Source organism: Tachypleus tridentatus, chromosome 3 (genome assembly GCF_004210375.1).
Source record: "Tachypleus tridentatus isolate NWPU-2018 chromosome 3, ASM421037v1, whole genome shotgun sequence".
Lineage (NCBI taxonomy): Eukaryota > Metazoa > Arthropoda > Merostomata > Xiphosura > Limulidae > Tachypleus > Tachypleus tridentatus.
Window position 1 is genome coordinate 82,820,335 of NC_134827.1, and position 14,133 is coordinate 82,834,467.

The 14,133-nt window shown below is 35.3% G+C and overlaps 1 protein-coding gene across 5 annotated transcripts in view; it reads right to left on the bottom strand.

Annotated features, from left to right (window-relative positions):
- Window positions 1-5,939: 5,939 nt before the first annotated feature.
- The window catches only part of LOC143247361 (uncharacterized), a 45,794-nt gene continuing 37,600 nt past the window's right edge, over window positions 5,940-14,133 (bottom strand). For all 5 annotated transcript variants that reach the window (XM_076495291.1, XM_076495290.1, XM_076495288.1 and 2 more), the window contains one exon: window positions 5,940-7,351. In XM_076495291.1, the coding sequence (XP_076351406.1) occupies window positions 6,207-7,351 (1,145 nt within the window). In that variant the 3' untranslated portion in view covers window positions 5,940-6,206. The remainder of the gene's footprint in view (window positions 7,352-14,133) is intronic.

A 14,133-nucleotide genomic window follows, 5' to 3' on the forward strand; every position in this document is an offset into this window, starting at 1 on the left:
CCTTCTCCAACAGTTTAATGTACTTCGTAAGGAAGGGAGTTCAAAAACTGTTCTCTAATTGAAGCTTTACAAGTGATCTATATAGTGAAAGAATATTTCTTATCTTGTATTCAATATTTCTATAGATGTTATCCAAAATCCTATTAGCTCTATTGCAAGCTACAATACACCGTTTAGATGATTTAAGTGATTTATCGATCACATCAGAATCTGTTTCTTCAGCACAGTATTTAATGCATTCCCATTTAGAATGTAACAATAATTTGAATTGTGAAAACCTACATGCATCACCTTTACGGATTGGACAGTTAAACATCATCTGTTATGTACTGGCCCAAAGCATCAAATGATTTAAATCTCCTTATAAGTCTGCAATATCTTTGATACAGTTAAACATCCAATCAGATGCTAATATTAAATGCAGTATAGATTTCTCCTTGTAGGTTCCATCAGCAGTTAATGTATAAACCTATCTCTCTCACTATTTGACTCGAAATTTTCCTAATCAAAACCCCCGAAATTAAAATTTCTCATAAAAACAAGATATTTTCAACTACTATTATACAGTTTCTCATTAACTTTCACATTCTGACCTAGTGGTCTATAACAACTATCTGGTTGGTTGGTTGTCGTTTATTTATATAACCATAAAAATAAAATTGTTATAAAATGTAAAAAATGAATCGAGTTAAACTAAGCAATGTCGAGAATTCAGATAAAAGGATTAAACAGAACTAAAAAGCCAATAGCTTGTGAAAATGTAAAAGTACAATCAAGTTTGGCAGTATTACAATCACTAATGTCACCATCATTGGCAATGTCAGGGCTAAACCCTCAAACAACATGTGTCTAAAATGGTGCTGTTGCTCAGAGTGGAAATGAGGGGAAGACAGTAAAATGTGAGCTATTGTGACTTGAGTATCACAAAGGATAAGTCTCAGATAAAAGAAAACTATGGGTTAAAAACTGTGACCAATGTGTAACCTAGCCTCACCAGAACAATTTCTTCCTTCAAATCCTTAACATCACCAGAGCAAACTTAGCGGAGGTGTGAGCAAGCTCATTCCTGCAAATACCGACATGGCCAGGTATCCATAAAAACTGGATAGAAACAAAAGATAAATAAAAATGGACCAGTCGTTTTTGAATGCTTGATGTAAAAAATTAAAGTAAGCTTAATCTTATTATATAACATAAACCACGAGAACTTTGTTTCAGGGACAACTAGAAGAACAATGTCATCGAGATGAAGCTCGAGATTAGGGTGTATAACCCATTGGTGACAAAAGTGCATACAAATGGTTTGGGGGAAATAAAAGGTAAAACCATTTGTATTGGTCCACTTCAACAAGTGACTGAGGCCAGTTTGAAGTTGCCATTCAATAAACTTCATATTCGAGAACTGATATGAAGTGTGGAACATAGAGCCCATTTGCAACAGGAGAAGGAAGTTGCATAATGATAGGATTAATCTTGATACTGAAAAGTGTGACTCTCAAGATAACCCTGAGAAACTCAAAGTTCCTGTGGAAAAGAATGGGATAGTGTCGAACCCAAATAGACTTGTAATCGCCTGTCAAGTAAAACTTTCGAAATAAAAATGAGCAAATGGCCATGCAACCTATATGATTGAGGGTTCTGCAAAATTCTGTACTCCATGTAGTGTTGTAAGCCTTCTCAAAGTCAGAGTACAGAAACAAGATTTTTACTCTTGAAGGTTTCCCTAATTGATATTTCAAACTGAATAATATGGTCCACAGTGAAGTGCTGTCAATAGAATCCATACTGGGTGGGTGAGAGGTTGTTTGATTCGAGGAACCAAAAAAGAACGAAATTAACCATCCTCTCCAAGACCTTACAGAGACAGCTAGTCAAAGCAAATTGGACGATAATTAGAAATCTTAGGATCTTTCTAAGACTTGGAGAAATGGAGGACAATATCTCAGCTCCGTCCATCAGAGAAAACATTTTCTTGCCAGATCCAGTTAAAAATAACAATAGCAAACAAGATAGGAAAAAAATGGCGCAGCATTTCATAGTGAACATCATCAGGTCCAGTAAATGTACTACCAGACTAACAAAGAGCAGTTGTAATAGGGCGATTATAGTCAAAGAGACGATTGACCTGAAAGGAAAGAGGCGACAGCTCTGCCCTAGAAGGTGGGGGAATAACAGAAGTGTTGCATTCACGAAAAACTCTATCACCGAGAGCATTAGCAATGTTCTGTACATCAGCAACTTCCTGGCCTGGGTGTGCACAGGCCTGCTGATAAATAACGTAGAGGGATACTGTTTGAAGGTTTCCCTGGGACATTTTTTCGCCTTCTGGCAGGTAGAAACCTACCATGGACGAAGATACTGTGTTCACGGTCGTAGGAATATAGTAGCTGCCTGAACAACACAGCCAGTCACTGCTACCACGTAGTCATCTATTTATGGCAGGATCAAGTTCCGAAAATGTGATGATAGAGGGCCAGTTAGTCTGCTTCAACTTCCACCAAAACATGTTGATCACGTGTCATCGACCATGGCTAATCTTCATCAAAATGATAGGAACATGATTACGGCCCTGTGTGTTACTATCAACCCTCCAAGAAAAACGAAAAAAGTGAAGGGGAGCAGATAGATCGATAACAGTAAAATACTGTTTAGGTGCATGAAATTAAGTGTAAGATATTTATGAGACATAGGTTGTAATACAAGAGTATATACTCGACAAAACGACCTTTCCCATCAATATCAGCACCACCCTAGAGGAAATAGTGCCAATTAATCCCCCATAATTAAAAACAAAGGCAACAACTGTTTAATAAGAGTATCAAGGTCTGATTGATCGTAAATCTCTCCAGGAAACAGGTAGAGAGAGCAAATGGTGATGGTCTCCAGGTGTATTGAGCTGCAAAGACACATTGAACACATGCTAGTCAATTAGAAGTGCCACCCCTCCATGCAACCATCTTCCACACAATCTGTCATTCTGGTATAACGAAAACTGCCGGAAGTTGACTGTATCAACAGTTTTCAGAAATATTTCGTGTTAGAAAAGGCACAGAGGATAACAGGGATCAATCAAGATTTTAATGACATCCAGATTAGAACAGAAATATCGACACTTCCATTGTATCAAAGTGTGAAGGAGAACTTGGTGGTGAACCCTTTGGTTTATGACCTCATCATCTATCTATCAGAAGGATGTCTATCAATATCTTTGGATCCTGCCCTGTGTTGAATGGGTAAGTCTATGTCAGTAGACATAAATTAGAGTGATTGAGAGCGTGAACGAATAATTTCATTCTGCCTCTCAGGGTCAATCAAGATGAACCTGAGGAGATACCACAAGTTGAAAATGAAGGAAAGAGACCCAGATACTCATGAGAAGGAAGGGCGTGAACAGAGACAGTAGTAAATATTAACTTTTCATATCGATTATCCACTGAGTTCAAGATTATTCACATGATATGCATGGAGGTACAAAACATGTTATCTGCACAATCACGGTGGTAGCAGAGTGCAGTGTAACAGCACAAGTCCAAGATGGAGTTGGGGTTAACTTTCGAGCCTATGAATAAGAAATGTTATTAACAGTTTTAAATGCTGTAACTCTTCCTTCTCCACTCACCTAGGGCAAGGACGAAATTTAGAGGGGTGGGAACTATTACAATTGATGCAATGAGAGTCCAGTTTACACTAGAAACTTCAGTGAGTGTTTGGAATATATGTTGTATCTAACAGTTCAAATGACTTGCCTTGATAGAAGCAGGTGGACATGGCAAAGTAAACGTCAAAATAAGAACGCAGGTAGACATGATAATTCCTTATTTACAAGTAGATATGTTGCACTACAGAAACTCCTTGGTTGAAGAAACATGTAAGAATATCTGACTCTGGGATGTTTTTAAGTCCCTCTTAACAATAACTCTGCACGAGGAATTCAAAGTAACATAGGAATTAACCACAATGGCTATATCCCAATGACCTTCGAATTTAAGAGTTCACTGTGTTTTGTGGTAGATGTTTCCACCAACATTTCTCCAGAAAATAGACTCCTAACTGACTTTTGAGAGCCACTAAGGCTCTTTAACCTCTTCTGAATAAAAAAAAAGTGGAAGACCTTTGCCCTAAAGGTTCATCTGACGAAGAATATAGTATGAGGAAACGAAGTACAGGTGCTGAATAGAGACTGTTCAGTCTTCAAGATGTGTTCATCCAATTAGCTATTTTTTATGGTTTTGTTTTTTGGAATATCTGGGAGATCCATAAGAAATGGAGAAAGATTCAGTACCCACTTAGTTCACCTACTATGGAGTCTTATAAGGGGTCACACTAGAATGCCAAACAAGGAGCTGCAGCAACACCAGTTTTGTGAACAACAGCATTAGACACAATGCCTGCAACACGCATCCAACCCAACCAGTCAACTAGCCCTGGAAGGCCACCCATCTACAGAAATTTAAAGCCAAAGGGGTGTGTTGGGGTTGGACCACTCGACCAACAGGATCTGGTCAACACTCACAGCAAAGACATGGGTGGACATTCAAATCCCTGAGGGGTAAACTGAAAAGACAGACACTTTTACAAGAAGTCACCTCATCATGTACAGGTTTCCACACCAAGAGTCTATACCAAATTCCAATTACAATATTTTTCCATTTATACCCATTAACAGTAACCAAACTGACTCTAGCTCAGTGCTGTTTTTTTTTAATATATTCTATCTTGCTACTCCACCCCTTCTTCAATACTATATCTCTAGTAAATAGTCAGTAGCTTGGTATTTCAAAAAAAACTTCTCTCATCAAAATTGTTCAAATTCAACCAAGTCTCAGTGATTCCCATAACATCAAAATTAATTGTATTTCTAATATCCCTAGCAGTACAATAGTAACAATTAATGATAGATTTTAAAATGTATTCATGTTTTATGTCTGTTGTACCTGTTTTCCTGCCAATTATATTTGCTATTTCACTAATATCATAGCCCTCACCCCTGTTTAGCCCCAATTTAAGTAAACCACTGCAGCTGAGTAAAAAGCCCCTTCTATCATGCCAGCCATTACCTTGTTTAAGTGTAAGACATCCATTTCAAAAATATTAATTTTTCCATTAAAATTATCCCACAACTCCAATCAGCCCATTTGTCAATTCCTATATACTGATCTAGGCCTGGCATTTAATCCTAGTGGCTAACTTAATATCTTATCTCCGAAATTCTTTTTTGGCAATATCTCTGACAAATACAAGTTATAACCCCTTTTCTTAAATTCCCTTATCAATAAGCTCAATTGCTTTTATAAAAAGCAATTTCATTATAAAATGTGCTCATCTGACTGATTGTATGCTCACAATCTTCTTCCATTAGTTTGGTCTGGGCATCACCAAAGTTGGTCAGAACAGTAAAACCTAACCCTGTGAGTGTCCTAATGAGCTTATATTTTTGAATTACCTCCCATAAGTAATCAAATTGGACATCAGTATAATATCTTACCACAGAGAGCTTAAACAATTTTAGCACTGAGTAAAAGCTTCACTAGCAGTGACCTACAACTGAAATAGTGCATGGCTTTTTCCTGTCCAAATGCTCTTATCGCACTGGTTATGAATTTTAAATATTTCCAATCTAAAAGTTTCAAAACACTTGCTACTCTGGGTAAGACAATATTGATTATCTTCAATGTGATACAAAGCACTGATAAAGGCATTTTTTTTTATAATGATTCAACTCTGCATTTAGTATTAAACCTTTAAAACAGTGTGTGTATTTTCATTAATTTCATTTTATACAACAAAAAAGATAAAACAATCAGGAATATATTAAGTCTTCCTTTTCATTTACTCTGCTTATAACGTTTGCTTCAGTTGCTTGCTTTTTCATTTTTAACTATTTTTAGAAATAAATACTAACTCATTTTTTTATTAGTAGAATGAGAGACTATCACTGATTTTCCAGTAGTTCTTCTAGAAACCAATCACGAATGAGCATCTTTATTTTTTACTTTTATACAAGGGAAAAGTTTAGTTGTTTTACAAGTTTTCTTTTATTTTCAAATTAGAAAAACTATCAGTCTGTTCTTGATATTCTCCCATTGTAGTTGGTTCTTGTTTTATCATGTTTTCATCATCTTCTTAGAACTATTGGAAGAGAGTGATTGTTATAACTTCATGGGAGATACGAGCACATGAGCTATTTCTGTAGCACTGAAAACCACTCAATCTTCACTGTTATGTTTCACTTTACTATATCTTTTTTTCTTTTTTGGGGGGCTTACTTCATTTTCACTAACTCTTTCTTGTTTGATGTTTGATACTATTAAGTCATTTGATGGTTCTTGTTTTACTCTTGCAACATCTTTATATTCTTTGGTTTCAGAATCTTCTGTCTGACTTGAAATGGGATCTTTTATACCTGATACTCCTTTTTTCTTAACTTTACCACTTTTTCCTTTTGATGCAAGTATATCAGAGAACAATGGTTTTATCTTAGAAAAAACACCTGAATCAAAATCATTCCCATTACTTTTAAATTGTTTTGCTTTTGGTGGAGGTGCATCATCTTTATAACGTCTTTTCCTATTCTTTTTTAAAATGGTAAAATCATTCATTTGTTCTTGACATTCTACGTTGACTGCCGGTTCTTGCTTGATTATGGTAAGCATTTTTTCTGGCGTGTTTTTCAAGTTGATTACAGGCTCTTCTGAGTCTTCATGCATTTCTCTCTTAATGTGTACTTTCTTCGTCTTTGACATGGCTTCATCACAGGATGACTCTTTTGTCACATCTTGGAAACTACAAAGATTGTTCATTTCTGAGATATTTTTATGTTTCTCATTACTCTTTCTTTTTTTTTTACGGGGACTTGTTTCACTTCCACTAAACCTTTCCTGATTAAGTATTAGATCAGAACTGAGTCTTTGCGTATGGGATTCATTGCTAACTGCTGGTTCATCATTCTTCGTTATCGAACCTTTTTCTTTTTTACCTCTGGAGTTGTTTGTACTAGTAAGAAGTGTAGAAGACGTTTCCAAAGATGACAATACTTCACTTTCTGCTTTTACTTTTTTTTTCTTAGATCTATTATCATCCTCATAAGGAAATAACTTCTTTTCCTTAACTGGAGAAAGGAGCTGGTTGGTCACTAACGTTTCTGAAACAGTATGTGATAAAGAAGAATCACACTTTTTTTTCTCTTTATGTTTTCTTTTTTTCTTTTTCCATTTCTCTGATACTTGATATGAATTTGTTTGTTCTTGATCTTCAAGTTCTGAACTAGGGGAGACCCAATTTTTGGAACATTTCTGTGATGCCTTGTATGAAGATCCTCTTTTAGTTGGTGTTTTGGAAACAAAAGGTTCATCTGAAATTACACAAATAATGGATGACTTCAAGCATATTTAAATATACACTCGAATGATAAACCAAAGAGTAGTTATAAAAACATATAGAGCACTACAGTAAAGTTGTTTTATGTTATTATTAATACTGCTTGTCATGTCCATTACAAATAATTTCCTTGTGTTATTTAAATAGAAAAATTGAACATTAATTTTTTTCAGAGATTTAGTACAAATACATGTTGTTACATTATTTAAATAGCAGAAATGCCACCTGACAAATGGCTGTTTGTACTAGTAATTACAATTACAGTTCTCATACCTCATTGTAAAGAGTCAACATTTTTTAAAAAATATATTTTTCTGGGAAGTACTGCAAGGATTATTTGACTTGTTTTGAATTTTGCACAAAGCCACTTGAGGGCTATCTGCACTAGCTATCCATAATTTAGCAGTCTAAGACTATAGGGAAGGCAACTAGTCATCACCACCCACTGCCAACTCTTGGGCTACTCTTTTACCAATGAATAGTGAGATTGACCATCACATTATAATGCCCCCATGGTTGAAAAGGCAAACATGTTTGGTATAATGGGGATTCGAACCAGTGACCCTCAGATTACAAGTCGAATGTCTTAACCACTTGACCATGCTGGGCCGTACTGCAAGGAAGAAATGTTTAGATTGTGATCTTGACTCATATACAACTGTATAGTTTAATGTATAGAGCTCAAATTTTTCATAAGTTTTATAGATATGAACTGCAATATTTCTATAAATCATAACTGCTACCCTTTATTGAAAAAATAAGATTCTTAAGAATTCCAATTTTTAGTGTTACATCTAAAAATTTTATGAATAAAGATAAAATCAAACTCTTACATGCTGCCACAATGAATGCAGTGTTTTTGTTGGAAGGAGAGCACTTTTATTTAAAACTGCATTCTGTTATAAAAATTATTTCATATAAATAGTTATTTTTCCAATTGTTTGAATCTTGAATATCCAAATTGACATTTTTTGGGGGATTTTTGTTTATGGTGCCACTATTATAAGGCTTAATTATTACTTGAGATCTTTATTTCAGCATAACAGAAGGCACCACTGTATTTATTTTGGTCACATGTAGATATGAAGATGGCCATGCTATTGCTCCATTACATTACAAAATTAATTTCTAAATTTATTTATTATTAACACCTTATACAAAATCCTATTGAGATGCATTCACTGTGTGTAATTTCTCTAACACATGGTGAATAAAGATGGAATTAAAAGCTACATCACCTAAAATGTCTACATGTTAAATTAATGAAAAAATAATGAGAGTTCAAGTGCCAGTTTGGTTACTAACATTTGGACCAGTTACTAATTTGTACAATCATGGATTGAAAAGAAGTACCGTTCCTTATTTTACAAGATCGTTAGATGTAATGTATGTATCTCATTGTAGCTATGTAACAAGGTTATCAAAAGTTGAGATGATTAAGTGAATCAAAAATCAGTGATTTAAAGAAGTACTGTAAGCCCTTCCTTCTCAAGTAAGCCATCGTTTGTTTTGAGAAAAATCACTCAGAGAATCTAGTTGAGTGTTAAGAGCCTTGCAGAGCATATCAATCATTGCTTGCTAGATTTTTCACTAGTCTTGAAAAAAATGTTGGATTTATCTTGAAAAGGAGCACAGCTTTTTTGAGTATGTGTTGGAGTTCCCTAAGCTTACAGCTAACCCCTTTATCTGCAGATGTCAAAATTTTACCGAGTTACATTCAAATTTAATTAAGTAGCTTCACTATCCATAACTTTTAATGAAATTAGCATTATAATTTACATTAAAATTCAATATTTTATTATTTAAGTTTTAATTCCTTTACTCCAGAATAAACTTAAAGAAAAAAACTTAACCTTTGGTATGTTGTCCCATGATACACAAGCATTTACAAATCTTGACTTTATGTTCCTGTAACTTAAATAATTTTTCATATAGAGTTGTAATTAAGAATATTTTTTTTTAAGTTTATTTAATGAGAAATGAAAAGGTATGTGTATTCTTTCATTTCTTAATTTTAAACATTTCACTGAAATATGTTTATAATAATATTTGAAATATTCAGTGTGTGAATGAAAACAACTACAATAAAATTTAAATCTTTGGTTAAAATATTTATATAAAATACTTGTAATCTTTAACAAAATCTTACCAATTTACTTGAATATACATTAAGAAATTTCAGATATATACTGTTCAACTCATATCAGAGCTAGACCTGATGGTCTCAAACTGTAACCAGAGTTCACAGTGTGAATCATAATCTTTGTAAATATTTGTAGTTCAAAAGTCCTGATTCATATTAATTTCACTAATGATTATTTGTTTCATATATCATAAAATAATTATGGGAAGAATATGATGGTCCCTAGATTACACTACTGAGTAGAACTTCAACAAGTAACTTGGACATTACTGAAACTGTGTGTAGTAGTCAGAAGTATCTGTGCCAATTATTAAAGTATTTAGAATGTGTAATTGTGATGTGTATATGGAAATATAGATAATTCGTTTATGCCAATGACAAACAAATTAAAACAAATGAAGGAATTATACACAGATAATGATAATAACTAATAAGAAGATGGGAAAGAAAAAAAAACAAACTAAAGAGACAAAAATTATTTTATCTCAATGTTGTTTGGGTGGTTTGGTGTTTTGTGGTACAAAGCAACTAGGCTATTTGTGCCAAACATCCAGTAAAATTATTAAAATTCCTAAAATGAATCAAGGTAAAACAAAACAAAGTTTAATTTTTGAATTAAAAACATAAATAGCATAAAACCAATTTTTATATCTAGTTTACAGCAGTAAGAGAAAAACTACAGTAATACAAGTTGTAAAGGACTTTCTGCAGTATAATTTTAATTATTATAACTAGCCAGGATGACTAACAGGTAAGTTCAAACATAAGCGTTAAACACCTGAAATTGGTCTTTCCAGACCTGGTTGAGTTATTTGACTTACGGCCATTTTCTAATTTCAAGTCGAACTAGTTGTACTTTAATTCTTAAAAAGGAATCACATTAAAAAAGGTATAATTTATAAATTAAAAACTTAAATAGGATTAAAAAGATTAATAGCCTTTAAAAACTAAAAGATGGAGTGTCATCTTTTGCCAATAACACAGTCCAACATTATGGATAAACCTCGGGACAAAACAGTTTTAAAATGGTGCATCCTGCTGAGGATGTGCATGGACCTGCTGGAAAGTGATGTGGTTTGAGAGTGTAGGATACCTACAAAAAGTATACCAGGTATGTTTTCGAGCCTTCCATGCCATGTGGCAGGAAGGATCTTATCACGAAGAAAGATATACTGGAAAATATGTTGAGGTTTTAGGAATACACTGAACAGCTGCCATGCAGTTGTCTATTAAAGTCTCCCAGGGTTAAAAAGGGAGATGGCAGCTGTTCAACAAGAGCATCAAGGTCTCTTCAGTAGAGAGGTAGAGAGAACAAACAGTGATAGTATGACCCAAGGAAACATGGATAGCTATAGCCTTCAAGGGTGTGTCAAGTGGCAAAGAGAGAGTGTGCACATGCTGATTAACCAACAGTGCCACCCTTCCATGCACTTGTCCACTACACAACCTATCATTTATGTACAAAGAAAACTGCCAAAAGGTGACTGTATCAGCAGGTTTCATAAACGTTTCTGTAAGGAAAGACTTACAGGATGGTAGGAAACAATGAGTGCTTTGATGCCATCCAGATTGTAACATAAACCTTGACAGTTCCATTGTATCAAAGTGGCCATTTTTATTTATGTGTAGGCAAACTGAGTGGGAAGCCCTCCTGTTTTCAACCATATCTTTATTCCTTAGTTTCTTTATTTGAGGGAGGTCTCTTGACCTCCATGGATCCTGCCCTGGGTCGATTGGGCAGGTCTCTGTCATTGGAAGAGAATTCCAGCAACTGAGGATGCAATCGAATGATCATTTTGCATCTTGTGGTGGGAGAAGAAGATATACTTAAAGAGATGTCTGTACCTGGAACAAAAGGAAGTGGATCTTGAGGTTTGCTGGAATGAATGTTAGGGACAGAGATGGGTGTTGATGTTGATTCATCAACCTTTTTAACCATGGAGGTCAAAAGATTTTTCATATAGTTTGAGAAATATTCTTTTGAAGACACAGAGAAATCTGTCTGCACTCCCACTGTAGCAGTGGAACAAAGTGCAGCAGCATGTGTCTGAAATAAAGTGGTGGACAGTAACTTTCGAGCCTTAGGGTAAGTAATGTTTGGAATTGTTTTCAAACACTGCACCTCTTTTTCTTTCAACCACTCAGGGCAAAAACAAAAGTAGGATGGGTGAGAGTCGTTGCGATGAGAGTCTGTTTCACACTCATCGGCATCGTGTTCCTTGCCTCCACAATGACAAGACATCAAGGAACCACATACGATGTCTTCAAGTGACCGAACAGCTGACACTGGAAACATCTGATAGGGTTTGGAATGTATGGTGGTACCTTGCAATTAAGATAACCTGCCTTGATGGTGGCAGGTGGATGCAGTGATGTAAATGTTAAAATTAGGGCACTGGTCGGCATCATAATTCCATCTTTGCAAGTGAAGATATGCCTCACTGCAGAAACTCTTTGGGTGGAGAAACCAGCAAGAATCTTCGGCTTGGGGATGTTTTTCAAATCCCTCTCAACAATAACTCCTTGTTATGAATTCAAAGTAGCATGAGGTATAACTTCAATAGGTATATCTCTATTTGCCTTTGGACGCAAGAGGAGTTCACCAGATCAAAGCTTCTTTACTGACTTTGGAGAGCCAGCAAGGCCTCTTGTCCCTTCTGAATGAAAAAGGGAGACACTTGCCCTGAAGGTTTGTCTGAAAGAGAATGTAATATAAGAAAATGAGATACAGGTGTTACAGATGTTGAAGATTGCTGCTCAGAATCTTCAAAATGTAGTCATTCACCTATGGACTATTTTTTCAGTATTTTATTTAAGTTTTTATTTGGGGAATCCATAATAAAGAAAGAATGTTTCAGTGTCCACTGATCCCACCCTACATGAAGTCATATGAGGGGATGCACTACGATGCCAAACAAGAACACTGCAGCAATGCCAGGGTTTCATGAGCACAATACCCAGACACCAGCATCAGATACAATGTTCACAACACCTGTTGAGAACATCCAACACTAGTCCTTGGTTGATCCTAGCCCAAGTTGACCAGGAATTCAAGGCCAAAGTGGTGTTAAGTTGGACCCCTCAACCACCAGGATCCTCTCCTCCCTTTAATGTGTCACAACACATGGCAAATACGTGGGTGGATATTTAAATCCAAGAATAGTTAAATTGAAAGAACAGAACCTTCTTTGGGAGGTCCCCTTACCACATACAGGAATCCACACGATGTTATTAAGAATTAATGAGTATAAGGTTAAATATGATGAATAACCTGGAAAGTATTATTGAAAAATATGGTGTATATGCAACCTTCATTAATGCTCAGAGAATGTTTTAATTTTTATCTTGAGAAATTCTGCAGGTTTTTTTGGATTTTTCATTGAAAAGACAAGTACAGTAAGAGAGAACACAGTTTTACACAGTGATTCAAATAAAGTGTTAACATGAAAAAACTTACACGCCACCATGAAAGGACATTGATTTACACGCCATCATAAAAGAGCACTCCAATTTATTATGAGAATATTGGCACTATTCGTGCAGAAAGTAAAAGTGTTTTTTTTTTTTTGTTTTTTGGTAAGAGTAACTGAACTGGAATTTTGATTTGTTTCTTCTTAATCAGTAGTTTATCTTCTATAACAAACACACATTTACCCACTGTAACAGTGCTTTTGTTAAAAAACAATACCATGAGAACCACATAGAAAACAAGTATAGTGCAAAGACATTTTAACTTGATCAAGCTGTAATTTTAGTGAGTGAAACTGTCAGTGGTAAATCATATTTATAAACAATGGCTCAGATATCGTAAATATATACACATGATGTAATCAGTGTTACTTGGTCAAGATAAAAATACTTTCAGTCATGCAAATTGGAAATAATTCCAACAAGCACAGTTCTTCTGAACATTTTATTCACTTTGTTCCAAAAGAAAATATAGAATGAAGCACAAAAGTGCTTGCTGTAAATGTACAATGGTGAAACAGAAGAAATCAAACACATGAAGAAACCATGTAGTTCAAGTCATAACTATTACATAATTTGTAAGTTGAAAAAATCCCTGTGGAAGGACAATAAAAGTGCTGTCAATTTCTAATGGTCAAAGGTGAGATTAGCAGAGCTTAAATCAAGTTATTTCAACTGTATACAACCAATGCAACCTTCGTTCCTTCCTACTGGAACCAGTCACTATCTATGTAACAATTAGAAAACAAGCTAGGTATGAGGCCAGGACAGTGTTTGGTGTATGTGTTCCCACTATCTACCAATGACTGAGCAGCATGGCCACAGGTGGCTGATCAAACAAAATCCAGGAAAGTGTTTGGTGTATGTATTCCCACTATCTACCAATGACTGAGCAGCATGGCCACAGGTGGCTGATCAAACAAAATCCAGGACAGTGTTTGGTGTATGTATTCCCACTATCTACCAATGACTGAGCAGCATGGCCACAGGTGGCTGATCAAACAAAATCCAGGACAGTGTTTGGTGTATGTATTCCCACTATCTACCAATGACTGAGCAGCATGGCCACAGGTGGCTGATCAAACAAAATCCAGGAAAGTGTTTGGTGTATGTGTTCCCACTATCTACCAATGACTGAGCAGCAT